We start from the raw sequence: 26,623 nt of genomic DNA on the forward strand, positions 1-26,623 counted from the left end.
CAGTAATTACAAATAGGTGTTTCACATGCCTATTTTATTTGAAACTGAAAAGTTCTAGATCAGGCCAAATGTACAACCAGAACTTTAGAGAATCACTCCACAAGTGATCTGTGTTATGCAGGAGTTATGCAGAATGAAGCGGCAGAATTCTAGAGCATAATGGTTCACACTACAGGTAAGTGGCTGTCATGTTTTTGAATGCCCCATCATATATGCAGGGAATTTTTTGTGGTTATTGTTAATTGGCTCAAGAGTGGATGATGCCAAACTTTTTCCCCCATCTCACCCTGTCATGCAATCTTCTGCTTGCAGTCTGAATGGTACACTCCAAAACTCAACCATCTCATTTTAGAAGACTGTACAATGGCACTAAGCTGCTTCTTGGTTTGAGAACCGCTGTTCTATGGAGCTCTAAGACCGTTTGGTCTCTGGAGCCCTTTACACACCTGAACGGAGTTTCAGGGTGCCCCAAAGCACTGGTGCCTGCACAGAGTGGCACAGCCCTAAGCAGACGTTGGCCACTTACGGTGAGTGGTCTGGAAGGGGTCTCAGAGAACCCCAGGGTTCCTAAGAGCACACTTTAGAAGAATATGTGAACACCACAGGATTGCAAACTGCTGTTTCTCCTTTGATGAAAAGTGAAAGTAAAGGATATGGATAGGAAACAAATTGAACTTGAAGCTGCTGCAAGTTCTTCTTGTTCTGACTACAATTCAGTGTCTCAATTTCCAATTAAATATTCTCTCGCTCTCACTGAGGCCAAGGAACTTGAACTCTTGAACTAGAGGTGCTGCCAAGAAAATGTATATGTATTTGCACATTTTAACCACACCAACAAATCTGTCTAAAAAGCGGTCTGCTAGTATGGTTAAGATTGCCCAACTGGTGTGGGAAGCTGCATCACAAAACTGTTTATGGTTAGAATACCACATGCTTTGTGCTTTCAAAGGCAATTCTTTATTTAATCATACTGCCATGCTGAATTCTAGAAGCCCCTGCAAGCTATAAGTGGAACAGGTGGGGAAGCTTTAAGTTTTCAAGCAGAGCAGAAGTTTCCTGAAAGTTATACAACACAACAAGCATACTGAGAAACCATCAGATTTGGGCAGCCACCATAGTGATTCAAGTGGAATCAAGGGAAAACATTGACATAGTGGGCATAACGGAAACCTGGTGGAATGCGGAGAATCAGTGGGATACCACAATCCCGGGCTATAAACTCTACAGGAGGGACAGGGAACGATGTGTTAGAGGTGGGGTGGCCATTTATGCTAAGGTAGGGATAGAATCCAGCAAAGTAGAGATTGAAGGTGGGTCCGACTCCACCGTAGAATCTCTGTGGGCTAAATTACCAAGCCTGAGGAGTGATGTAATACTGGGGCGTACTATCATCCTCCAGACCAGAAATCGGAAGGGGACCTTGAAATGAGGAAATGGATCAGGGAAGTGACTAGGAGGGGACAGGGTTGTAATCATGGGGGACTTCAAGTATCCTCATATTGACTGGGTCAAAGGGGAGACCGGATTCCTTGACATCTTAAGTGACTGTGCTTTGGAGCAGCTAGTCATGGAGCCCACCAGAGGACAGGTGACTGACTCTGGATTTAATATTATGCAGTACTCAGGACCTGGTTAGAGATGTCAATGTTACGGAGCCATTGGGGAACTGATCGTGCTGCGATCCGTTTCAACATGCACGTTGGGGGAAGAATACCAGGCAAATCTCTCACAAAAACCCTTTACTTCCGACGGGCGGACTTCCCTCAAATGAGGAGGCTGGTTAGAAGGAGGTTGAAAAGGAAGGTAAAAAGAGTCCAATCTCTCCAGAGTGCATGGAGGCTGCTTAAAACAACAGTAACAGAGGTCCAGCAGAAGTGTATGCCACAAAGAAAGAAGGCTTCCACTAAATCCAGGCGTGTGCCTGCATGGCTAACCAGCCAAGTTAGAGAGGCTGTAAAGGGCAAGGAAGCTTCCTTCCATAAATGGAAGTCTTGCCCTAATGAGGAGAATAAAAAGGAACATAAACTATGGCAAAAGAAATGTAAGAAGGTGATACGGGAGGCCAAGATCGCATAGCCAGCAATATTAAGGGGAATAATAAAAGCTTCTTCAAATATGTTAGAAGCAGGAAACCTGCCAGAAAAGCGGATGGCCCTCTGGATGGTGAGGGAGGGAAAGGGGAGATAAAAGGAGACTTAGAGATGGCAGAGAAATTAAATGAGTTCTTTGCATCTGTCTTCACGGCAGAAGACCTCGGGCAGATACCGCTGCCCGAACAGCCCCTCCTGACCAAGGAATTAAGTCAGATAGAGGTTAAAAGAGATGTTTCAGAACTCATTGATAAATTGAAGATCAATAAGTCACCAGGCCCTGATGGCATCCACTCAAGAGTTATTAAGGAATTAAAGAATGAAGTTGCTGATCTCAACTAAAATATGCAACTTGTCCCTCAAAATGGCCACAGTGCCAGAAGATTGGAGGACAGCAAGTGTCACACCAATCTTTAAAAAGGGAAAGAGGGGGGACCCGGGAAACTATAGGCCAGTCAGCCTAACATCTATACCGGGTAAGATGGTGGAATGCCTCATCATAGATAGAATCTCAAAACACATAGACGAACAGGCCTTGCTAAAGGAGAATCAGCATGGCTTCTGTAAGGGTAACTCTTGCCTCACAAACCTTATAGAATTCTTTGAAAAGGTCAACAGGCATGTGGATGCGGGAGAACCCGTGGACATTATATATCTGGACTTTCAGAAGGCGTTTGACACGGTCCTTCACCAAAGGCTACTGAAAAAACTCCACAGTCAGGGAATTAGAGGGCAGGTCCTCTCCTGGACTGAGAACTGGTTGAAGGCCAGGAAACAGAGAGTGGATGTCAATGGGCAATTTTCACAATGGAGAGAAGTGAAAAGCGGTGTGCCCCAAGGATCTGTCCTGGGACCGGTGCTTTTCAACCTCTTCATAAATGACCTAGACCAGTGACGGCTAACCCATGGCACGCGTGCCACAGAGGGCACGCAGCACGTTTCTGCTGGGCACGCCAAGCCATGATGAGCAAGCCCCAGCTGCCACGTGCAAGCCTCTGCTCACCGCCCCTGGAAGGCGCCAGCAGCCTGGGCAAAACGGACAGCAGGGGGAAGAGCCAGGCCCCCAGGGAGGAGTCACCCCCAGCAGCCCAATGGGAGCACTTCCCTTCCTCCCTCCCCTGTCTGGGGTAAGGCAGCGTGAAGGTGCGGGCTCAGCAAAGCTGCTGCTGCAGGCTTTAAGGCGCCAGCCCTGCAAGAAGTAGGTCGCATTAAAGTCATTGGGGCTTGCTCCAAGGAAAGCGTGGCTAGGATTGCAGCCTCAGAGCCCAATCCTACTGTCTACTCAGTAGGATTGCATGTCTACTCAGAAGTAAATTCACTGTAGTCAGTGGGGCTTACTCCCAGGAAAGTGAGGGAAGGACTGCAGCCCTAGTCAGAAGAGGGGGGGTTTGCTCCTAGTTTAAGAGCCCAATCCTATGCATGTCTACTCAGGAGTCAGTTCCATTATAGTTAGTGGGGCTTGCTCCCAGGAAAGTGTGACTAGGATTGCAGCCTGAGAGCCCACTCCTATGCATGTTTACTCAGAAGTAAGTCCACTGTAGTCAGTGGGGCTTACTCCCAAGAAAGTGAGGGTACGATTGCAACCTGAGGGCGTGGCACGGACATTCCCTTGGCAGGGTTGGAGAGGAGGTAGGTTGGAGGGGAGCATAGCTCACAGCGTGGCATAGCTGGAGGGGATCAGAGCTGGAGGGGAGCAGAGCGCTCGGGCCACAGCACGGGCTTTGCGGTACCAGCCTTGCACTTGCTGCTGGCCCTGCCTTGTTGCCCACTGGAGGCTTATCTGTAAGAACCTCACACAAAACTAATTTTTATATGATCTTAAAGGTAAACCACAGAACTGCTTCTCCAATCCTATTGGAAAAGAAGTGTTTGCAGAATTTCACATAGCTGTGAGTGTTCATGAAATACAGCATGATGCAGCCATCCAACTAGAATACTGCTGGCTTAATTAAAAAATAAATGCAATCTTGCACAGTATTACTATTACTGACAACATTTATATGCTCCCTGTCCCTAAGGGGCTCACAATGTAAAAAGAAACAAAAGAACACCAGCAGACAGCCACCAGAAAAGACACTGCTGGGGTGCAGAGGGCCAGTTACTCTCCCCCTGCTCAATAAAAGAGGAACGCCCACTTACCCAGCATGTAATTAACCTGTGGAACTCCTTGCCACAGGATGTGGTGATGACATCTAGACTAGATGCCTTTAAAAGGGGATTGGACAAATTTCTGGAGGAAAAGTCCATCAAGGGTTACTAGCCCTGATGGGTATGTGCTACCTCCTTATTATAGATGTGGGCCACTGTGAGATACAGGAGCTGGACTAGGTGGGCCATTGACCTGATCCAGCGGGCTCTTCTTATGTTCCTGTGTTTCAGCCACTCATACAGCTAACCAGCCACCCAGCCAGCACTCTACACTGCACAGCACAGGCTGAGGGAAGCAGCACAAAGATGTTAATGTATGAGTTATTTTTTCTAAAGGAAAACCTCAGTATTCAGGTTAAATTGCCTATCGGCACTTTGCGTTAAGTGGGTTTTGGGTTGCAGTTTGGGCACTCAGTCTCTAAAAGGTTCGCCATCACTGACCTAGACACAGGGTTCAGCAGTGAGGTGGCTAAGTTTGCTGATGACACCAAACTTTTCCGAGTGGTGAAGACCAGAAGTGATTGTGAGGAGCTCCAGAAGGATCTCTCCAGACAGAATGGGCAGCAAAATGGTAGATGCGTTTCAATGTAAGTAAGTGTAAAGTCATGCACGTTGGGGCAAAAAAAATCAAAACTTTAGATATAGGCTGATGGGTTCTCAGCTGTCTGTGACAGATCAGGAGAGAGATCTGGGGGTGGTGGTGGACAAGTTGATGCAAGTGTCGACCCAGTGTGCAGCGGCAGTAAAGAAGGCCAATTCTATGCTTGGGGTCATTAGAAAAGGTATTGAGAACAAAACGGCTAATATTATAATGCCATTGTACAAATCGATGGTGAGGCCACACCTGGAGTATTGTGTCCAGTTCTAGTCACCGCATCTCAAAAAAGACATAGTGGAAATGGAAAAGGTGCAAAAGAGTGACTAAGATGATTACTGGGCTGGGGCACCTTCCTTATGAGGAAAGGCTACGGCATTTGGGCCTCTTCAGCCTAGAAAAGAGACGCCTGCAGGGGGACATGATTGAGACATACAAAATTATGCAGGGAATGGACAGAGTGATGTGGTTTGCACTCTCACATAACACCAGAACCAGGGGACATCCACTAAAATTGAGTGTTGGGAGAGTTAGGACAAAAGAAAATATTTCTTTACTCAGCGTGCGGTTGGTCTGTGGAACTCCTTGTCACAGGATGTGGTGACAGCATCTGGCCTGGATGCCTTTAAAAGGGGATTGGACAAGTTTCTGGAGGAAAAATCCATTACGGGTTACAAGCCATGATGTGTATGTGCAACCTCCTGATTTCAGAAATGGGCTATGTCAGATGCAAGGGAGGGCACCAGGATGCAGATCTCTTGTTATCAGGTGTGCTCCCTGGGGCATTTGGTGGGGCCGCTGTGAGATACAGGAAGTTGGACTAGATGAGCCTATGGCCTGATCCAGTGGGGCTGTCCTTATGTTATGCCTAAATGCACAAGCAATCTGCTAGTTCCCGATATTGCTCCAAGGAAACACTAATGAATGTAGTAACTAGCTAAGAAAATCTTGAACACTTTGGTTTCTCTAATGAAAGAGCTTTCAGAACAGAAGATAACAAATGTTGCTTTAAAAAACCAAGAGGGAAGGAGTTAAGAGACAGCCAAAGCCAGACTGCTAGCTTATATAAAGCTGAAGCAGCCAAATCTGTTTCCTGCTCAGCTTGTACTGTAGCAGTTATGGCTGCAGCAGCCACGTACTCCCAGTCAACAACTTATGCAAAGGGTTGGGCTTTTAGCCTAATGTTTCAGCACAAGCCATGTGCCTGTCCTTCCCCCACAGGCTGCACGTGTATGGGGGAGGAGCTCCATGCCACTAAGATTCTCATCAAGCTATGCTCACATGCAGCACTCTGACACAGTTTTGCAACAGTACAAAGCAGCTACAAAACAGAAGACAGCTTCGTGCTTTGCAGAATTGCGGCCAATTGTAACCAAGTGACAAATAAGACAACCCATCTTTTGCATTGAGAAAAGGACCAGCCCCCCTGAGAAAGAATATTATTGTTCTCTCTGCAAAAGGAGAAAGTCAAGCATCAGCACAGGGGTTAGACCGAAAAAGTGAAACAGGTCAAATCCTTAAATGCCAGCATGGTTCAGTGGACAAGATATTGCCCTTGAACCACAAGGTCAAGCCCCATTCAGTCACAATAGAAAACGGTACTCAAGTCCCTCGCTACCACCTGAAATATAGGAACAGAAATGTACTGTATCTCACAAGGCGCTCATTAATAAAAATAGGGCAAGAATAGCAGAGCTGTTTTACAAAATGCAGTAGTGCTTAAACATGATTCTTTAGGGAACAAGCATCTAGAAAAAAATCCTTTTAGGGAATGCTCCAGCATACAGAAGCCAAAAAAGGCAGTGCCACCCAGCAGCATATGCTTCTTCTGCTTTCAAAGTGAGGAAACAAGACTTTTGGCAGTGCAGAGGATTTTTCTTTCCCCCACAGCTTTCTGTCTTTATACAATTAGTTGGCTCATCACCAAGAGTTCTACTTTAACAGGAGAACAGAGGATTTCTTGTTTACAACTTGCACACATGCATTTTGAGCAGATTCTAAGTAATATACAAAGATCACTCATCCACAAGTACAATAAGTTCCCTGACTTTATCCACATGATGTTTAGGCTGCAATCCTATATATACTTTTCTGGGAGTAAGCCCTATTGAACGCAATCAGATTTACTTCTGTGTAGGCATGCATAGGACAGCGCTGTTAGTAGCTAAAACAGTTAAAGCTAACATGAACTACGTTGAAAAACAACTTCAAGGCAGCCTCTGAAAATGTGCAGCATCCACATGGCCATTAGCTTACAACGGAAAAAGGGATTCTCCCCAAGAGCAGCAAACTGGGAGTAAAATGTTAAAGCTGCTTGGAGGGGGGAGCACAGAAGGTATATTTTCTGCATGAAGTAAGAGGCCAGATTTTCATATGGCTAATCTAACTGCCGAATTATTTCTGCTATTCTTTCTCCACATTATTCAAGCTACACAGAAACAGAATGTAACAGCATATTATGAAGAGAAAAATCATTGTCAATACAAGCACAGTAGAACAAAGCAATATAAAAACCTCATCAACATTCTGAAAGACACTCCAACTGTAAATGTACTTGTACTTCTAAACATGAAATTCATATAATATATTTATTGACTGAAATGAAACACTTAAGACTGGGCTGGAAACACTCCTCCCCAAGAGTTACAAAACAGAGCTAATTTACAGCATGACACATTTCCACAATCTGAACAAAAGACCATAAAACCCAACAAGAGAACTACAAAGTTCAAACTGACTAGTATTGCTGCTTCCCCAGCTTTTCAGTTCTTTCTAATATTATTAAGAACTCACTTGGTAGTAAGACAAAAAAGTAGTGGAGATGCTATACAACAGTGTGGCCAACATACTGCTTGCACTCAAGTTATGCACTGTTCAGACTTTTTGCCACACCCGTTTTGTTCACGCTTTGGGGCCTAACCTTCTAGTGGTCACTAGCAAACCTTTCTGTTACTATTCATAGTTTAAATCGCTGCTGATTTTTTTTTGCATTTGCTTGGTACTGAAATTTTTTGAATTGTATTTTATATACTGTTTGCAGACTGGAACGCCTCCCATGAGGAAGGGAAAGGCAGGGCACGACAGTCTTAAATACAAGTTTGATGAATAGTGCATGCTTGTCCAACTGCCAAGATGTTTGTGAAAAGTTTTCCAGAGGAAACCAAATCAAAAATTATACAATAGTTTGATTCATGCACTACAAGGGCTGCTTTCTCTCTCTCTCTCCCCCCCCCCCGACCCAAGTTATCTGGCAAAAAAAATTAACTTTTACTTTCTTTGACCAAGTAAAGTATACATTTCTCACCAATGCAGTAAGTTTGGATGGGGGCTTCTTATTTAGATTTTGCAACACAATACTGTACCAGCTTCACTAATTTCCAATATATAGGTCCAGATTGAGTTCTGGTTCTAATCTCTGAAACCCTAAATGGTTCGGAACCTGGATGTTAGAAACTTTTCTTCTCACATGAACCTGCCTACACACTTAGTCTTTCAATCTAGACCCAGGTTTGTACTCTACCACCATATGAGTAAGATGTGTTGGGTGAGAACACGGGCTAGATTTGTGGCAGCCTGGGTCGTGCAAATTCTTGTGTGGAAAACCCTCCTAATGTCTTCTTTCTGCCTTTAGAAAATAAGTTATTTGGACATGCATTTCCTGTAGGCAATCTATGAAGTAATGTAGGACTTTGTATATGCTTCCAATAACGTAATAAACGATGTTCTTGCTCTTTTTATGCTCTCTGATTCTATGCCATTTAGATTCCTATTTTTAATATGGTTGCTCGCCATATTAAAAAAATAAACGGTTGCTGCAGGGTTCCATTAAGGATAGGAAGGTGGGATACAGAAGCTTTAATACAGTTCTGAATTTTAGTGCAGCATAAAGCAGCCAGTAATTTCCAAATCTCTGAAGGCAACATTTTAAAGTTTACAAGATATTCCTAGAAGTTCCTTTTCATTCACAGTAGTGAAACACTTCATTTGCACATAACTGGGGGGGGGGGGAGAGAAAGGCAGAAAGTCTGCATGGTTTGAGCCAGGCAGAAAGTCACTGGTCAGCCTCTAAAAAGCAGTAGCTAAAAACGTTAGCTCCATAAGCGCTAACACTGCACAAAATTGTCATGACACTGCTGTGGGGGAGCTCTGTTGACATGTTCCACTTTAAAAAAATTTGGTTAGATGAATAAAGGTACATGTACACAAATTTTAAACTGTGTTGGTTATTAGAAGTCTGCAGAATATTTATTGATTTATTTATTAGTAGAATTTATATCCTGCCTTTCCACTCCAGAAAGGAGCACTCAAGGCAGCTAAGATTTAGGAGTCTACAACTGAGACTACAATGCATGTAATCCACCTGCACATCAGAGAATGCATTAATTTAAAATGAACCAAGATTATTTCATTTATAAGACAAACAAGAACAAGAGCACTTGCACATGAAGAGTATATTATGGATAAGGTATGTTCACTGAAGAAATCGGAGCAATTCAGTGGAATCATTTTGGTTTGTGCACTGCCCCCAAATTCCCATGCATCCTCCCACAGTTTAATTACTTCTAGGTCAAATGTTTCAACCCCAGCGCATCTGCTAATTAGAAAGGCTCCTCTCTCCTGCCCACATTTGGTTTTTTGGACACAAGACAAAAAACCCTGAGATGCACTCCAGAACAGAAACTGGCAGCAATGGCTTTCCCTGCCCAAAAATCACCACCAGCAACTCAAAAAAGGGCTATGTTCAGTGGGACCACCCACAAAAGTTGCAAAGTTCCCCCATTTTCAAACTCTCACAGAAATAGTGGCAAAAATACAGAGAACGGGAAATCTGGATCAACCCTAGTTTATATTCAGAACAGTCACCGCCCCTTTCCTTAACATGTCCTGTGTTCAGACTGTATACTGCAGCAAATGCCTGGGTGATCTGATTGTAAAGGCTCTTGCAGTAGTAACAATCAACTGTTCCCAAATTATAAATACATGATTTATTCTTCCCACCCCATTCCACAGCAGGACTTGCGAGCTTAGTATGAAAAGAGAGAAGTGCTGTGCACATGGGACCACAGTAGCATGAACAGAACCTTGACCAACAAAGAACTCTCAAAACTGACCCAGCGTCTTTCTCAGATAGCACAATGCCCAATCTACTTAATCAGATCTATACCTTACCTGTCCAGATCATAAAGGGTATGCGAATTCTCTATCACCACCTCTACTCCAGCTTCTTTAGCCAACTTCACGATAGCTGCATCTCTCTCTTTCCCAAAAGGCTCCGAGTCATATTCAAAACTAAGATGGGTGACTCCCCATTCCTGCAAGAAACCACATGGTATCAGCCCTCAATACAAACAGGAAGTAAAAATCCCAATATTCTTCTTCTTGGTTGCCTAGGAATACCAATGAAGGTTAGATGCTCTGGTAGCCTTAGTGATACAAGCTGTTCAAGAACTTAATCCGACCATGGGTAGCAGGGGGAGAGGCTACCAGGGCACCTCGCTACCATTAGGGGGCTCCCAGTGGCTTCTCAGTTCTTCTGCAATCTCTAAAATGAACATGGCCACCGTAATTAAGATGTAGAACTGGGCTGAAAATGGCAAAACAATTTAACAGGTTTCTGATCATATTGGGATTGGTCTGACTAGAGCAGTGTAGAAAGAAATATTTTTATTCATTTACTTACAAGTAATAATAATCAGGAAGAAAGATGCTCAAACATTTATCGTCATATATTTATATATGCTTGGAAACTACAGGAAGTCTGCAAGTCTTTGCAGGGCAATTAGCCGCTATCTGATTTTTGAATAGTCTCAGGGCTTGAGGCAATTACTTATCCGATCTTTGCATTGAAGATTCTGCTTGGCTGTTACAGGACCCACCAAAAATTGGGTCACAACCCACCAGTGGGTCCTGACCCACAGATTGGGAACCACTGCTCTAAGAAATCAAGTACATGGGGAATAATTCATATTCAGCGAACTAGAGATTCTTGCAGCAACTCACACTTCAGAATTATGGCCTATTTTCTCTCACAAACATGCAAGAGAAATGCAATTGGTTGCCATGGCAAGCATTCCATAGTCCCCCTCAATTATGACACAGTTGAGTGGATGCGTAGGATGCAGCAAATATTACTTAGTGCAACCAAGATCTAGGTAACCCCAAGATCAACCATATGGAGGATCTAAGTATGGCAGGGAGGTACATAGTAGCAGCAGAAGGGCTGCAGCTATTTCCGAGTGAAATGCAACAACTACTATGTTAGTGAAGTTTGCCTGCTATCCACTGGAGACAAATTCAGAGCAATGAAACATAACCAGTTAGTTAGAATTGGGTCAAACATTTATTTTCAAACATTCAGAAAAAAAAAAAAAAGATCAATGTCAAGGCTATTTACAATCACTTGCAATTAAAGCTAGCACGCTTTTCCACTCAACTAAGGAAACAAATATTTGCACTGCAGAAACATACTGGCTTCCTTAACTCATCATTCTAGACTTCTAGTATAATGAGTTGCCCTAAAGAACAGAAAGTTATACTGCACTGAAGCCCCAGCATGACAAGAGACAGAAAATGGCAATTGGTTTTCTTATACATGTACTTTACCAACACTGAAAACACACAAACTCTTTAAAAAATTTACTTCTCTCCCTAAACAAGCTCTCATGAGTTAAGGGTTAAATCATCCATAAACTATTAAATAGTTGCAATCAGACTAAAATAATTGTGTTTTTGAAGCAGTTTAGCAATAATTTCAAGGAACTGTCAAAGACCCTACATCTTTCCTCTCCATCTGTCCCCATCCACTGTTTCAAGCAAAACCATAGCACTGCTTACTACAGCAGACAGTGAGTGGTGAAAGGACCAATGGCAGAACAGGACCAGTAGCAAGCATAGCAATTGCATCAATTCTCATTACTTTCAGAGATACCTGGTCTAATAAGTTCCAGCATTTCAATTCTTTGAAATATTACTGCACTAAGTTCCCCAAATACATTCAGGTTAGGTTCCAGGGGACTGTATGCAAGCTGAAAACGTATGTAGGTCAAAACAATGAGTTCTTGCCAGACCAATGGTATCATGCATCCTGAAGGCGCACCTGTTCACTAGCACTTTTGGGATTCCCAATCAGTGACACCCTCAAAAGTGTCCCTAATGGATGCATGGTGAATAGTAGAATAAGCTAGTATCTGTAAGGTTTTCTTAGCAAATTTATTTACTACATACGTATTTGAGACCAGAAAAAAACAACCTATCAATGTTAAAATCAGCAGTAGTTGGTTGAAGCATGAAATTTTCATTTGCAAGATCTACTTCTCTCCAAGAAAGCTTTTTATACACAGCTGTAATCTTACTTTAAAGAGTCTTGGAAACACATCAGTGGGCTGGCCTCGTACTACAAACAAGCGGGAATTTACTTTTCTTAAACTGTTGTCCAAATCTTCAAGAGACTGTAGCAAAAACCTATTAAAAAAAAACGGACACAGTAAGACTCACCACACTCAAAAGCAGCCAGTTCATTTCTTGATCTAAGGCAGGCCTTTGCCAATGTCTGCTCCCCCCCCCTTTTGCATACCTCACAAGGTACAGGAGAGTTGGAGAAAAAAGCAATATGCATCAAATACCTTCTGGAATAACAACCATTAATTGGTAAGTATGGAATATCAAGAGAAGTTAATTTTGTATATTATACACAAAAACAAAGTACTATATTTTTAAATTATATATTTAAAACTTTATATAAAAGAATGTTACATCAGCATTTTCTACGTGCACTAGGTTTACAGGAAAGAATGACTGGCATAAACATCAACCTTACACATTTCAAGAGTGGATGCTTATGCACTGATCCAGGCATTTTAACTCCTCCATTCTTTTTATGGGACACTTGCCATCTTCTGGTTAGGATACTAGGGATGGAATTAAGATGAGCAGCCACCTCAGCACTGTGCCATGTTTTATAGTGCTGTTAATGGATCTGATTGGTTTTTGTGGATCACTACTCCTGCTACAGGCTGACCAAGAAGTTTCCATGGGCAATCAGCACCACAGACAAGACAGTTAGTCCCCAGTTCTGTTTTTACGAACTCGTATTTTACCATATCAACACATACAAGACTGCAGTGGATCTCTGTAGTTCAATCTTCACTACGCGTTCACATAATAGTTGAACAAACCAACAGATACAGAAAAAACCTTTAGACTTGTGCAAACCAAACAAAAAACTCACAGAAATGCCAACACATAAGACTGTATATTCAACTTCTGAACGTGTTTAATTTTTAACGTTAAAAATTAGACTCAAATGTTTTATGATATGTCAATGAAATCAGGCCAGCATTAACTCTGTAATCTTCAAAGTCTAATTTTTTGTTTTGTATTCAGTTACTGATAACCAAAAAATATGTACCCTATCCGATATGAAGACTATGCAATATACAAATTAGTTTTCCTTTTAAAATGTTCACGCAATCAAACAAGAGTGGCAATGCCCCTCACAGAGTGCACTTTAAAGAGAACAACAGCAATTTGTGTGTGCACCTTAGTTACACCCATGCCCTGAAGTCTTCTAGAGCAGGGGTCTCCAAACCCTGGCCCAGGAGCCAAATGCGGCCCGCAGCAAGCCTCTTTCCGGCCCGTGGCCAACCTCTTGCCCCCTGAAAGCCTCTGGCCGACTCAGCTGATCATGACCAGTACTGTGCTCTGATTGTGTCTGGAGGGTGTTCTGAGGGCCAGAGAGGTTGAATGAATTAGCCCATTCATTCATTTATTCACTCATCTAAGTTCCATCTCTAATTTATTTACTTAAGTTTTATATTTAAATGTTTTTTCCGGCCCTCCACACCATGCTAGATATTTGATGTGGCCCTCAGGCCAAAAAGTTTGGAGACCCCTGTTCTAGAGAGGCCCTTCTAGGTGGTAGCATCTTCCTTCTCTTTTCTCCTTTAGGAAGTCATTAAAGACCCATTTGTTTTATCAAGGCTTCCTGATATTGCTACACTATGCTAATTTTAATTTATTTTTGTTGTGAAATTTTTAAAATTGTGCTATTAGCCATTGCGCTTAGTCAATGCAGCTCCTTTGGGAAAGAGGCAGAATGCAAATACTTTAAAATGAAGTGTAATATACTGGTATTATTGCTGCTCAAATTTTTATTTTGTTGCACATTTTTATGTGCTTGTTTTCAACCTTAACTAACTTGACTGTGAGTCACTGAGCTTTCATGCAATTGGAAAAATGGGATACAAATTATCTTGAACAATTTAATGCCTATGAATTGGGTCAACAGGTCTTTTAACCAGGACCAAGAAATTATCTGGAAGACAGAGGTTCTGTGCCTTCCTGCACATGGTTACTCAGAAAAGAATCAACAGAGTCCAATAGGCTTACTCCCAAATAAGTATGCATAGATTTGCAGTCAGTTTAGCACATACTGGAATGGAAAGTCTCCTTTGCCTGTTTAAATAGGCATTACTTAATGGAGAAGCTATTTTTCTGTTTGAAGTTACAGAACAGCAACAGTTCACAGGTCCAAACTGAGGTTTACTAATTTGCACAGTATTTTAATCCAAAATAAATAAGACGTATTGCTGCAAAACTATTGCCAATTGTCAAAAAACTGATGGTGTGCCTTGACCATTCTAGTGCCTTGCCAGTGTGCCATGAAGTGAAAAAGATTGAAAATCACTAAGACTGAAGTTTCTTATAGATGTGATCAACTACCAATTAGAAATACAGTACAATTTCAAAACGGAAGGCCAAAATGTGATAAAACTCAGTTTGTCAGTTTTAAACTGTATTTTGTATTGGGATAATTTAAACACAATCCTGAAAGGCCAGTTTTGATGCAATGCTTAGAGTTAACTACAGAATGGATATGGAGTCACTCTCAAGGGCACAGTGCAAACATGTCTCAACAGCATATCAATAAAACTCATGGTCTAAATTAATTCTGTGTTGCTAATATGAAATCCCTGCTGAAACTACAATTGCCTTATAAACCTAGAAGTCTCGTCTAAGAATGTTTGCCTAGCACCTGTATTTTTCCTCCACCTAACTTTTAACTCTTCTTCTCCCGCAAAAGTTGTCAACAACTTAAGCATGCAGAAAAATAACATGATGCTCAGATCTGGGTGTGTATCACTTTGCAGAGATGGATTGCATGAGGAAAACTGGCAGGTCAGGACAAAGAGTTTTAGCCTAGCCTTTTCACAAATTTAATAGCTTTCCAAGCACTGTGAGCTTTGATGGCAGGTAACATTCAAATGTCTCCTAGAAATCAGGGCTAATAAAACTATTGCTGTACTTTAAAAGGCTGCAACACAATAATAGAAGTGAAGTTACAAAGCTGAGTTCTAAACAATAGGGAAGCAAAAAGAAGATAAGCAGCAATAAACCATAGTTCATCTGTTGTACAGCTAGAAGCTCAAACTATGGTTCAGATTCTTAATTATATCTGAACTCAGTTGATATTTTCATATATCTGTAAAATTTTCATATTTTCTGTAAAAATATTTCCAATTGTAGAAATTACAAAAGCCACCCTAGATTTACTAGATCATCTATATCTTCTACATCCTTGGAGAACTAACACTAAGGGACCAATCCTATGGGCCTCTGCCAGTAGTATGCTTGTACTGCTGGCACTACGTGTCGCAAACGAGCTGTAAAACTTGTGTGCGGCACCCTTTGAGAAAGCTGCACAGGCAGGAAGGCCTGTGCCACCCCATCAGTGCTGCAGAGCAAGGCCTGGCCACCACCAGCCCAGTAAGTGCTGGGTAGCGCAGGGGGAGGCATACCTGGCTGAATGGACAGCAGAACCTGCGAGAACAGCTCAGGAGGGAAATAGGATCCTATGCCTGTGTAGGGCTTGGAAGCCCAACACAGGGCTTTTCAAATCTGCGTCAACGATTTAGCTGTCCAAATGTCCCCTTCCCTTGAGGAGACCTCTGGTGGCTTCTTTGGCCCTGCCAGATACAGTGGTGGCCATTTCAGTGCTGCTGTAGCCTGCAGTGCTGGGAACCAAAGGACTGAGTTGCCCAACAACTACTGAAGTTTCAAATGATGGAACTCAATTCCTTCATTCAGTTACTCTGATCTCTATTATTTGCTTCCTCCCACATCTAGCCGACCTAGCAAACACTTCCAGCCTACTTAGTCGCTATCGCCCTCACACAAAGTGCTCAACATAAGAACATGTTTGCCAAGAGCTCATCCAGTCCAACTTCCTGTATCTCACAGTGGTCCACCAGATGCTTCTAGAAGCACACAGACAACAAGGTACCTATACCTGTTGTCACTCTCTTGCACTTAGCATTCAGAGACAGGGTACATGAATCTGCTCCACTTCTCGCTACTCCACAGCCTGAGCTAGAATCTTTCATCCCAGGCATCCCATAATGAGCTGAGAGAAAAAAGGTTTTTTAGAGACACAGGACTGAAGTACAAATCAGTGGTTCAAGGTAGAAGGCTGTGGGTCCAGCAAGGAAACTTGAAGCCAGACTGGCACCTGTCTTGTACATCTCCTGCAAAGGCCAACATAATACAATGATCAATTCTGGCTTTAAGTTGAAGTTTTATTTGTATATATCAACACTGTGAAGGTAAGAATTCACTTATAGACATTATCAAACAATATAGTGAGGCAACTGTGTGACATAGTGCCATCATTATGTAATGTTAACACACCATAAGCAGAGCTGCTCACTCGAATGCACATTCCAACTCTCTATGCAGAAACATACCATTCTCTGCAGCACATTCCTTCACTGCTGCATTAGACAGATTATTCAGTCTTTTTACAAAAAGAAGAAGAAGTCAGAATACTCCCCTTGGGACTAGAGATGAGAACAGGGGATTGTGCACATGCACAGAGGGTTGTAATACACAGAAAATTCAGCAGAATTGTATCCTGCTTGGACTCATGCATTTGAAGGAGCAAGAGAAGTACATTTCTCCTCAAGATACACAATACTGTACAACCAATATTATCTTTTTGCAGCTTAGTGAAGTCTTAAAACATTACATAAAGCAGAAGGCAGCTGCCCACATAGTAACTAGAGTCAGGTAAGTGTTATAATACATAGCATCACACAGAACAAGATTTTGCTAATAAGGTATTAGGACCAAAGAAACAGAACTGATATTATGCAAACTTGATTTTATGTTCTACAGACTTTCATAAGCAAGTTCAAACAGTTGCACACAAACTAAAGCTTCAAGCAGCAATCAATGATATCTGAACTGCCTTCTATATTAACAGCATATATAGAAAATTATACACAAGATGTTAGCCCTGGACCTTCTACAACTTTCCCATCTTCTATACCAGGGATCTCCAAACCCCGGCCCGGTCCCCTGAAAGCCCCTGGCCCACTCAACTGAACATGACCAGAACTGTGCTCTGATTGTGTCTGCAGGGTGTTCTGAGGGCCAGAGAGGTTGAATGAATGAGTCCATTTATTCATTTGTTCACTCATCTAAGTTCCATCTCTAATTTATTTATTTAAATTTTATAATTAAATTTTTTTTCTGGCCCTCTACACCACGCCAGATATTTGATGCAAACCTCTGGCCAAAACGTTTGCAGACCCCTGTTCTATACCATGTCCAAACTTTTTGGCAGGAGATCCACATCATCTCTCTGACACTGTGCCGGGGGGGGGGGGATTAATTTACATTTCAAATTTGAATAAATTTACATAAATGAATATATTAGAGATGGAACTTATATGAATGAGGGAGCCCTTGTCCCACAGCTCACGAAAGAGGTTGAACAGTTGGCTGTCACACTGAGAGCAGTTGCATCAGGCCAGCACAGGCTCCAGCAAGTCTCTGGAGGGTCAGAGGCTCATTGGAGACTGGGGGCTCCCTGAGGGTTGGATTAGGAGTCCCCGAGGGCCACAAGTGGCCCCAGGGCCCGGGTTTGGGCACCCCTGTTCTATACCTATGATCTTATACCAAGCTAAGTATACACTGAAGGTATTTTCAAACCAGCAGAACAAGAATCTCAAAATGAGAGACGGAGCAACCTCTACATCACAGACAGTATTATCCTAACACAGGGGTGCTCACACTTTTTTGGCTCGAGAGCTACGTTGAAACCCAGCAAGGCCCGGAGATCTACCAGAGTTTTTTTTACAATGTTCGCGCCATCATAACATATAACATTTATGTGTACAATGTATGTTGGTGTACCTTGCATAACCGCATGAGCCAATATTGCACAACACAACATAATTAACTATAAACATTTTTTGTAATTACTTGAGTTTACTTTGATGACTTGCACTGAAGTGAATCAGCCAAGGATGCATAGTTCGGACAGTAGCTGCTGACAGCCAGCTTCAAGCACACTTCCAAATGTTCATCAGTCATGGTGGAATGGTACTTGGACTTAAAGATCTTCATGTAGAAAAAGGCTGACTCACAAAAATAAGTGGAGCCCTTCCTGCCTCAGGTGCTCTTATATCCCTGAGGGCCCTATTGCCTTCAAGTGGCTGCAGCTGTGCAGCACACTCTGCTGGATGCCAAGGCCTTACCTTTAAAGGGGCCACTGCAGACACCACAGCCTACCTCCTCACCAGATCTTCCTTGATTCCAATACAAGTGGGGAGGGGGAGTAGATCTCTATACAGACCAGTGCAAAAACAAGGGAAAGGTGTGGGGGAGGGAATATCTCTATACAGACATCACAGCAAGACCAGTGCAAAACCCCTTGCACACAGAACCAACAGATGGAAGTTGGGGGGCGGGCAGATCTCCATACATACCAGTGCAAAAACAGGGGAAAGGTAAGTCATCCCCAGGAGAGTCAACGGGGCTCACTCCCAGGGACGCGTGGACAGGAGAGAAGCCTGCCAGCGGCTCCTCTCCAGATCTACTCACAAGTCACCCCAGAAGAGTCAACGGGGCTCACTCCCAAGGATGCGTGGACAGGGGCTCACTCCCAGGGCGGGGCTCACTCCCAGGAATGCGTGGACAGGAGAGAAGCCTGCCATCAACTCATTTTGCCTGGTGATCGACTTATTGAGCACCCCTGTCCTAACAGCTCTACCAATTGCTGTCAACAAGGTCTCCCTTCTACAGCTGTTCTAGCATGTTGCATTTTTTCTAGGAGACACAAGATTTCTGATCCAAGGGATGATCATCAAATGGTGCATGAAAAAAAAATATCCTAAGGCATATTTAGGATGCAATCCTAGGCTCCACTGAACCCAACTTACTTCTGGACCCAATGGAACACAAACAGTCCATTGAACCCAACTTGCTTCTGAGTGAACGTGTATAATATCACACAGCATGCAACGGCTATTCTAGAATACATGGTATCCCATTTGAAAGATCAAGAGAAAACTACCCAAAACACTGTAATTGTTTTTAGTACATTGTCCCCTAGGAACAATGAAACTTGTACAAGGGCAGCATTTGAAATGATAAAGCTAGTTTCTCTCCCCCCCCCCTTTATTTAACTTCACTACACCACAGCCCCCAAAGGTCTGTCACAGGTCACCAAGGCACAGAGGTAAACTAGAAGAGGCTGATTCAAGAAATAGCAAGAGTGACAGAGGACGGATGCCAGGAGGACAGGACACCAGGTGGCAAAAGCACAGAAATATGCACCCTGTGTAATTTAATTTGTAAGATCCACATTTTCTAGACAAGTTCTAACGCAGGCGACATCACCAAAGCCCAGCAAATACTACCACCTGCAACACAGAGGCAGGCAGACTGAAGGCTCTTCTCTTAACTTGCCAGCCTTTCCTCTGCTTTGTGTGTGTGTATCTGACCTCTCTGCACATGTCCGCGTACCTGAGCAGTGACACACTCCAGGTACTTGTTATTCAACCACAGGCACACCAAAGTTAATGATCCCTGTGCTGTTGCTGCTGCTCTGAGCAACCTGTATCCTGAAGAGAGAGCAAGAAGTTCAGGTCGTGATGGCGGGAGCATCATGGTGGGAGCAGGCAGCAATGGGGCAGATCAGGTCCCAGGAGGGGGAGTCGACTTCAACTATTTATTTATTCTTTAGGGTTACGGCACTGAGGACCCCCATCTGCATACTAGCAGAAACTGAATGCCTTGAGGCTGCCCCTTTTAGACCCTCACAGTCTGCTAAGGCTGCAATCCGATCTACCCTTACCTGGGAGTAAGCCCCACTGACTATAATGGGACCTACTTCAGAGTAGACATGCATAGGATTGGGCTCAGAGGCTGCAATCCTCATGAGACTTCTGAATAGAGAGGCATGGGATGGGGCTGTAGGGCTGCAATGCTAGCTGCCCTTACCCGGGAGTAAACCCCATTGACTACAAGGGGATTTACTTCTGAGTAGACAGGCATGGGATGGCGCTGAAAGGCCACAATCCCAGCCGCTCTTACCTGGGAGTAAGCCCCATTGACTGTAATGGGACTTACTTCTGAGTAAACTGGGCCTGTGAGGTTGCAATCCTGGCCACCCTTACCTGGAAGTAAGCCCCACTGACTACAATGGGACCTACTTCCGAGTAGACAGCGTAGGCTCAGGCTGCTCTCCCAGCCACCCTACTTGGCCGACCCTCCCCCACTCACCGCCAACGGTTGATGCCCACGGAGGAGGAGGCGGCGAACCAGGGGTCCAGGACGTAGATGCAGCGCACGGAGCCGCCATTCCGGAGGGCCGCCTGCAGAGCCGGGTTGTCGTGGAGCCGCAGGCCCCGCCGGAACCAGTGCACGGAGCAGCCGCTGCCGCCAGGCCCGGGCGGAGGCGTCCAGCTGGGAGAAACGGCCATTACACGTCCCGGCGCAGCGAGCCCCACAGCCGCCCGTCTCCGCTCTGCCCGCAGACAGCCGCCGAGCTCCACAGCGGCCCGCCCGTCTCCTCAGCGCGATCGCGGCTCCGCCCCCGAAGCCCAGTGGTCGTTGCACCACGTCACTCAGCAGGCTCCCGCCCTTCTCCAGTCTCCCCAGAGAGAGAACTGCAAGCTCAACGCAGGCTCTTCCTTCCCGCTCCCCTCAGCGCGAGCGCGGCTCCGTCCCCGAAGTGCATTGGTCGAAGCTTCACATCACTCAGCAGGCTCCCGCCCCCTTCGCCAACTGGTTCAACGCGAGCCCTTCCCCGGCTCTCCTCAGTGCGAGACGGGCTCCGCCCCCTCAGCTCCCATTGGTCGAAGCAGCACGTGTCTCAGCAGGCTCCGAGGGGCGGGGGTGTTAGTTCACGTTCCAGTGGCGTGTATCTAGGAGAGTAAAGGACGTGGGCGGGGCTAAGAGGTGGGTGGGCCTGTTGCTGTGGTTGTTTGCCGTGGCTCATTCCTTTCCCGCCTTTTCCAGTCAGAGCAGGTGGGGTTTTGTGCCTTGTTCCCAAAGTGATGGGTCGTGTTTAGAAATTTGTGGGGTGTTTAGGCGAGCCAGAGGTCACCACAACCACTTCAAAACAAAACTCTGCACACTTACTGGGGAGTAATTCCCATTGACTATAATGGGACTTACTTCTGAGTAGGCATGCATAGGATTGGGCTCCAAGGCTGCAATCCTATCCACACTTACCTGGGAGTAGGTTCCATTGACTATAATGGGACTTCTGAGCAGACATGCATAGGATTGGGCTCCACAGCTGCAATCCTATCCACACTTTCCACTCAAATTGAGTGTTGGAAGAGTTAAGACAGATAAAAGAAAATATTTCTTTACCCAGCGTGTAGTTAGTCTGGAATTCCCTGCTACAGGAAGTGGTGCCTTTAAAAGGGGATTGGCAGATTTCTAGAAGAAACGTTCATCACAGGTTACATGACATTACTGCACAGGTTTTAGAAATAGGCTACCTCAGAATGCCAGATGCAGGGAGGACACCAGGCTGCAGGTCTCTTTTTATCTTGTGTACTCCCTGAGGCATCTGGTGGGCTGCTGTGAGATTCAGGAAGCTGGACTAGATGGGCCTTTGGCCTGATCTAGCAGGGCTTTTCTTATGTTCTTATGACTGAAAAACCTTTTTCTATTTTGTGGAAAACTGAGAGCACAATCCTATGCAGGTCTACTCAGAAGTAAGTCCCATTAAAGTCAACGGGGCTTACTCCCAGGAAAGTGTGGATAGGATTGGGCTGTGAGTCCTAACATGTAGCATAAAGTCTAACCCAGTACCCAACAAGGCATATCATAAAAGATTACTTGCTCGCTTCATATGATACATTTCGTGAGATAATGCTTTTTAACACCTAAAATATAAGAACTGTCATGGTTTTAATATGAGTAGATTGTACCTGATCAGATGTATTTTGCCTCAATCAGATGCATTTTGTGCCCCCCCCTCCCATCCAATACCTTCAGCTTAATTGCTGAAACCAGGGCAGTGTTGCAGGGTAACTTGGTACACAGGCAATCTGAAAAGATTTCAGACATCTTTTCCAAGTGCATACATTTGTTACATAAAAGTAGGGCTGTCCTTAAGGTGTGCCATTCTGGCCCAAATGCTCTCTGCGTTTGAAGTGGTGCCCACATTTTCCTCCCTGCAACCTTTATTTTAAATTGCAAGTTTCAGTGTTCTTTGCTTCTTCAAAACAACTGACCAGAAGAATGCTAGAAGTCCTGTTTTGAATAAAAGGCTGGACAATGGAGGAGGCTGCAGCAACAGTGGTGTGAGTGGGTGGCCCATCCATGAAGCTAGGTAATGCTGTTTGCATCAGATTTGGACTATGGGGGGGGGAAGGGCAGCAGATTCAGGGTGACTTTCACATCAAATCTGACACCAGCTCCCTCCAGCCTGTTGCGGATGTGAGCCGCACTGATCTGCTTTCTTCTTCCACCCACCCAAAAATGCCCCCTCCCTGCCTCCAACATGCCCTCTCTAGCCCTGTGCTAGCCTGCCCAGGCCAGCACAAACTTACCTTCTCCTGGCACAGGTCCAACACTGATAGGCCAGTGTACATCTGTTTGCTAGCCTAGCCTGCTCTCGAATAGCCACAAACATGCTGCAAAGCTGCAAACGTGCTGACACTCGGGAGCTGGCACAAGGGACTTGTGTTGGCTTGGGGGGAGGGGTTTAGAATTGTGGTGTCTATCCTGTACATTGATTTCAGTTAATTTCAATTGACTGATTTCAGTGAGCATAGGCATGCATAGTATCAGGCAGCATATGACACTGGGAGACACACAAGCAAGATGAGTGGAGAGATAGTGATCTTGTTTGTTTCCAGGCAGCAGCTGTTCATTAGACATGTAGTATTTATGAACTCTGAGGTTGTCCTTCCTGCTACTGTGCTGGGAGGTAGCCAACAGCAGAGCCATCCATCATGCATTTATGTAATCCTTTTTAAAAATTATGTATGAGCATTAAAACAGCCGGTAGCATTCCTGTGATCAATACTGTACTTATGTAGGCAGAGGAGAGTATAGTCAACACATAGCAGGTACAGGCAATGTCCTTGTAAAACTTGCAAATTCAAATATGTGCATGTGCAAATGGACACACACAAAGCGCACAAATATCTATGCTGCAAGCTGAAGTACTGTATACTGTATTTGGAACTAACTCACAATGTTATGCAATATTTTCCATTGAAATCCGTGGGACTTCTTAGAATTAGTATGTGTGTATCATACCTAATTAATCACTTCAGTGTCCTGAGAACTGTGTAATCCAATGTATATTATATTATTGTTCTGAGAACCATTGTTCTGCTTCCATAATCTTTTAAGATCATCATTTTTTTTGCTGTGTGTCTCGCAGGTAAGCAATGTAAATCTGATCGTCTGGGACTGAGGCAGTTAGGCCCAGAGTGGGCTGAAGATTGCCAAATGGCGGCTTGGACAGTATGGTGTCAACCCCTTCTGAGGGTGTCACCTGGTGTGCCCTGTACCGGCCGTACCCATATTGTGATGTCACTGTATGACAACTTCAGTACTTTGATAGTATTATTACACTGTTCTTCAACTTGAAGAATGAATGTTCAGGCTGAAGGGATAGAGGAAGTATAAAAGAAACCCACTTCCAGTATGACACATCAAGGGAGGTATTTTATTGTGCTTAGATTGTTACAAGTCTGCAGGTAGAGCAGGTGTACTCCTGTAGGCTCTTTACAAAAAACATCCTGGTCAATTGTCAGCTTTTTCCATGTGGGAAGTTGGAGGTGGGGTGGCCGTTTATGTCAAGGAAGGGATAGAATCCAGCAAAGTTGAGATTGAAGGTGGGTCCGACTCCACCGTAGAATCTCTGTGTGTTAAATTACCAGGCCTGTGGAGCGATGTGATACTGGGGGTGTACTATCGTCCTCCAGACCAGAAATCAGAAGGGGACCTTGAAATGAGGAAATGGATCAGGGAAGTGACTAGGAGGGGACAGGGTTGTAATCATGGGGGACTTCAAGTATCCTCATATTGACTGGGTCAAAGGGGAGACCGGATTCCTTGACATCTTAAGTGACTGTGCTTTGGAGCAGCTAGTCATGGAGCCCACCAGAGGACAGGTGACTGACTCTGGATTTAATATTGTGCAGTACTCAGGACCTGGTTAGAGATGTCAATGTTACGGAGCCATTGGGGAACAGTGATCGTGCTACGATCCGTTTCGACATGCATGTTGGGGGAAGAATACCAGGCAAATCTCTCACAAAAACCCTTTACTTCCGACGGGCGGACTTCCCTCAAATGAGGAGGCTGGTTAGAAGGAGGTTGAAAAGGAAGGTAAAAAGAGTCAAATCTCTCCAGAGTGCATGGAGGCTGCTTAAAACAACAGTAACAGAGGTCCAGCAGAAGTGTATGCCACAAAGAAAGAAGGCTTCCACTAAATCCAGGAGTGTGTCTGCATGGCTAACCAGCCAAGTTAGAGAGGCTGTAAAGGGCAAGGAAGCTTCCTTCCATAAATGGAAGTCTTGCCCTAATGAGGAGAATAAAAAGGAACATAAACTATGGCAAAAGAAATGTAAGAAGGTGATACGGGAGGCCAAGAGAGACTATGAGGAACGCATGGCCAGCAACATTAAGGGGAATAATAAAAGCTTCTTCAAATGTGTTAGAAGCAGGAAACCCGCTAGAGAAGCGGTTGGCCTTCTGGATGGTGAGGGAGGGAAAGGGGAGATAAAAGGAGACTTAGAGATGGCAGAGATATTAAAGGAGTTCTTTGCATCTGTCTTCAGGGCAGAAGACCTCGGGCAGATACAGCTGCCTGAACGGCCCCTCCTGACCAAGGAATTAAGTCAGATAGAGGTTAAAAGAGATGTTTCAGACCTCATTGATAAATTAAAGATCAATAAGTCACCAGGCCCTGATGGCATCCACCCAAGAGTTATTAAGGAATTGAAGAATGAAGTTGCTGATTTCTTGATTAAAATATGCAACTTGTCCCTCAAAACGGCCATGGTGCCAGAAGATTGGAGGATAGCAAATGTCACACCAATCTTTAAAAAGGGAAAGAGGGGGGACCCAGGAAACTATAGGCTGATCAGCCTAACATCTAACATCAGCCTAACAGTGGGGCTGTTCTTATGGGAAGCACATTCTGTTCACTTGATTGAATTTAACACCATTATAATTTCCCAAGCAATATCCAATTTCCTGGACATTTTGGGAGCCATATGCAACTATATCTCAGCAGCACCTGTGTCTCTGCCCAGCTCATTGGTTCTGTGCACTTGTGGTGGAAGAAGACACAAGGAAGGTCCAGTGGGCGCAAAAGCTAATAGTTAGCGGTGTCTCCCTGACTCTATCTTACCATTTCTACTGATGAGACTGGAGGTTAGTGGTAAAAACAATAGCTTCCACTGCCACCACCCAAGATTGAAGTGAAAAATCAGATGAAAGACATTGCCTTAGAATAACCTTTCCTGGCTATCAAAAGGGGGCCCTGATCTGAGGGGGATCCCATGTAAAACCCAATAGTAGCAAAGGCTGAGTGATCTGGGAAAGCATGACCACATAATAACAACAACAACAACAACAACAACAGTATTTATATACTGCTTTTCAACAAAAAGTTCCCTAAGCGGTTTACAGGAAAAAAAAATCAAATAACTAATGGCTCCCTGTCCCAAAAGGGCTCACAATGTTAAAAAAATGCTTCCTGTTTTGTTTAAAAGGTCTGTAAAAAAAATTGGAAGGCAATGGAGTGATAGGCAGGTTTACGGCCTTCTGATTCACTGGAGCAGACTGGAGTGGCTCTGCCTCTGGTGGGTTTCAGGAAGGTGGCAGCAGACTTGGGAAGGTGGCAGCAGACTTGGGATGAAAAGCATCCCAAGTCTTTTTGCTACTCTGCAATTTGCCTCTCAACATGAGCTGCAACAATTGCCTCAATCTTGACCTTCCCTGCCAAGTAGGCAATAAAGAGCAATAAAAGGAATGAAGGACAACAAAAAGTGGAATAAAGCAATGGGAAACACACAACCAGGCAGTGTTCAGATAACACTCAGGAAATGAAAAACAGGGAAATAGAATTGCTGATCCAAAAAAAGGGACACAGATCAAAAGATAACCAAACCAAAATAAAATCTCTGAATACAAGTTGCTAGATGTTTTTCTATTTTTAGCTATTTGCACTATCCAAGAGCATGGAAAGGGGGTCCAGTTCTTGCATCCCCACAAGGGGTAGCTGACTCTTTCACAAATGCATGGAGATGGCACTTCAGCAACAAATCAGAGGCAACAACCCCAAGTATCCTTGTGCATAGACTTAAAAGAACCTAGGTTTGCTGATGTCATGTGGTCATCTGACTGGATAAATTAGGGCGGCCTGGGCTTTCCCGCCCACTCCTTTGCATAACCTGATGGACTTGGCTGCCTAACTGGTGGACACATGCTAACCTCAGCACAGGAGGGTGGGCCAGAATCC

The 26,623-nt window shown here is 44.2% G+C and overlaps 1 protein-coding gene across 2 annotated transcripts in view; it reads right to left on the minus strand.

The window, feature by feature from the left end:
- Positions 1-20,696, minus strand: part of CRY2 (cryptochrome circadian regulator 2) — a 35,714-nt gene extending 15,018 nt beyond the window's left edge. For both annotated transcript variants that reach the window (XM_066634714.1, XM_066634712.1), the window contains exons 1-3: positions 20,401-20,696; positions 12,186-12,294; positions 10,003-10,145 (exon numbers count right to left, since the gene is read on the minus strand). In XM_066634714.1, the coding sequence (XP_066490811.1) occupies positions 10,003-10,145; positions 12,186-12,294; positions 20,401-20,600 (452 nt within the window). In that variant the 5' untranslated portion in view covers positions 20,601-20,696. The remainder of the gene's footprint in view (positions 1-10,002; positions 10,146-12,185; positions 12,295-20,400) is intronic.
- Between the last annotated feature and the right edge of the window lie 5,927 nt (positions 20,697-26,623).

The sequence above is a fragment of the Tiliqua scincoides genome, chromosome 1 (genome assembly GCF_035046505.1).
Source record: "Tiliqua scincoides isolate rTilSci1 chromosome 1, rTilSci1.hap2, whole genome shotgun sequence".
NCBI lineage: Eukaryota > Metazoa > Chordata > Lepidosauria > Squamata > Scincidae > Tiliqua > Tiliqua scincoides.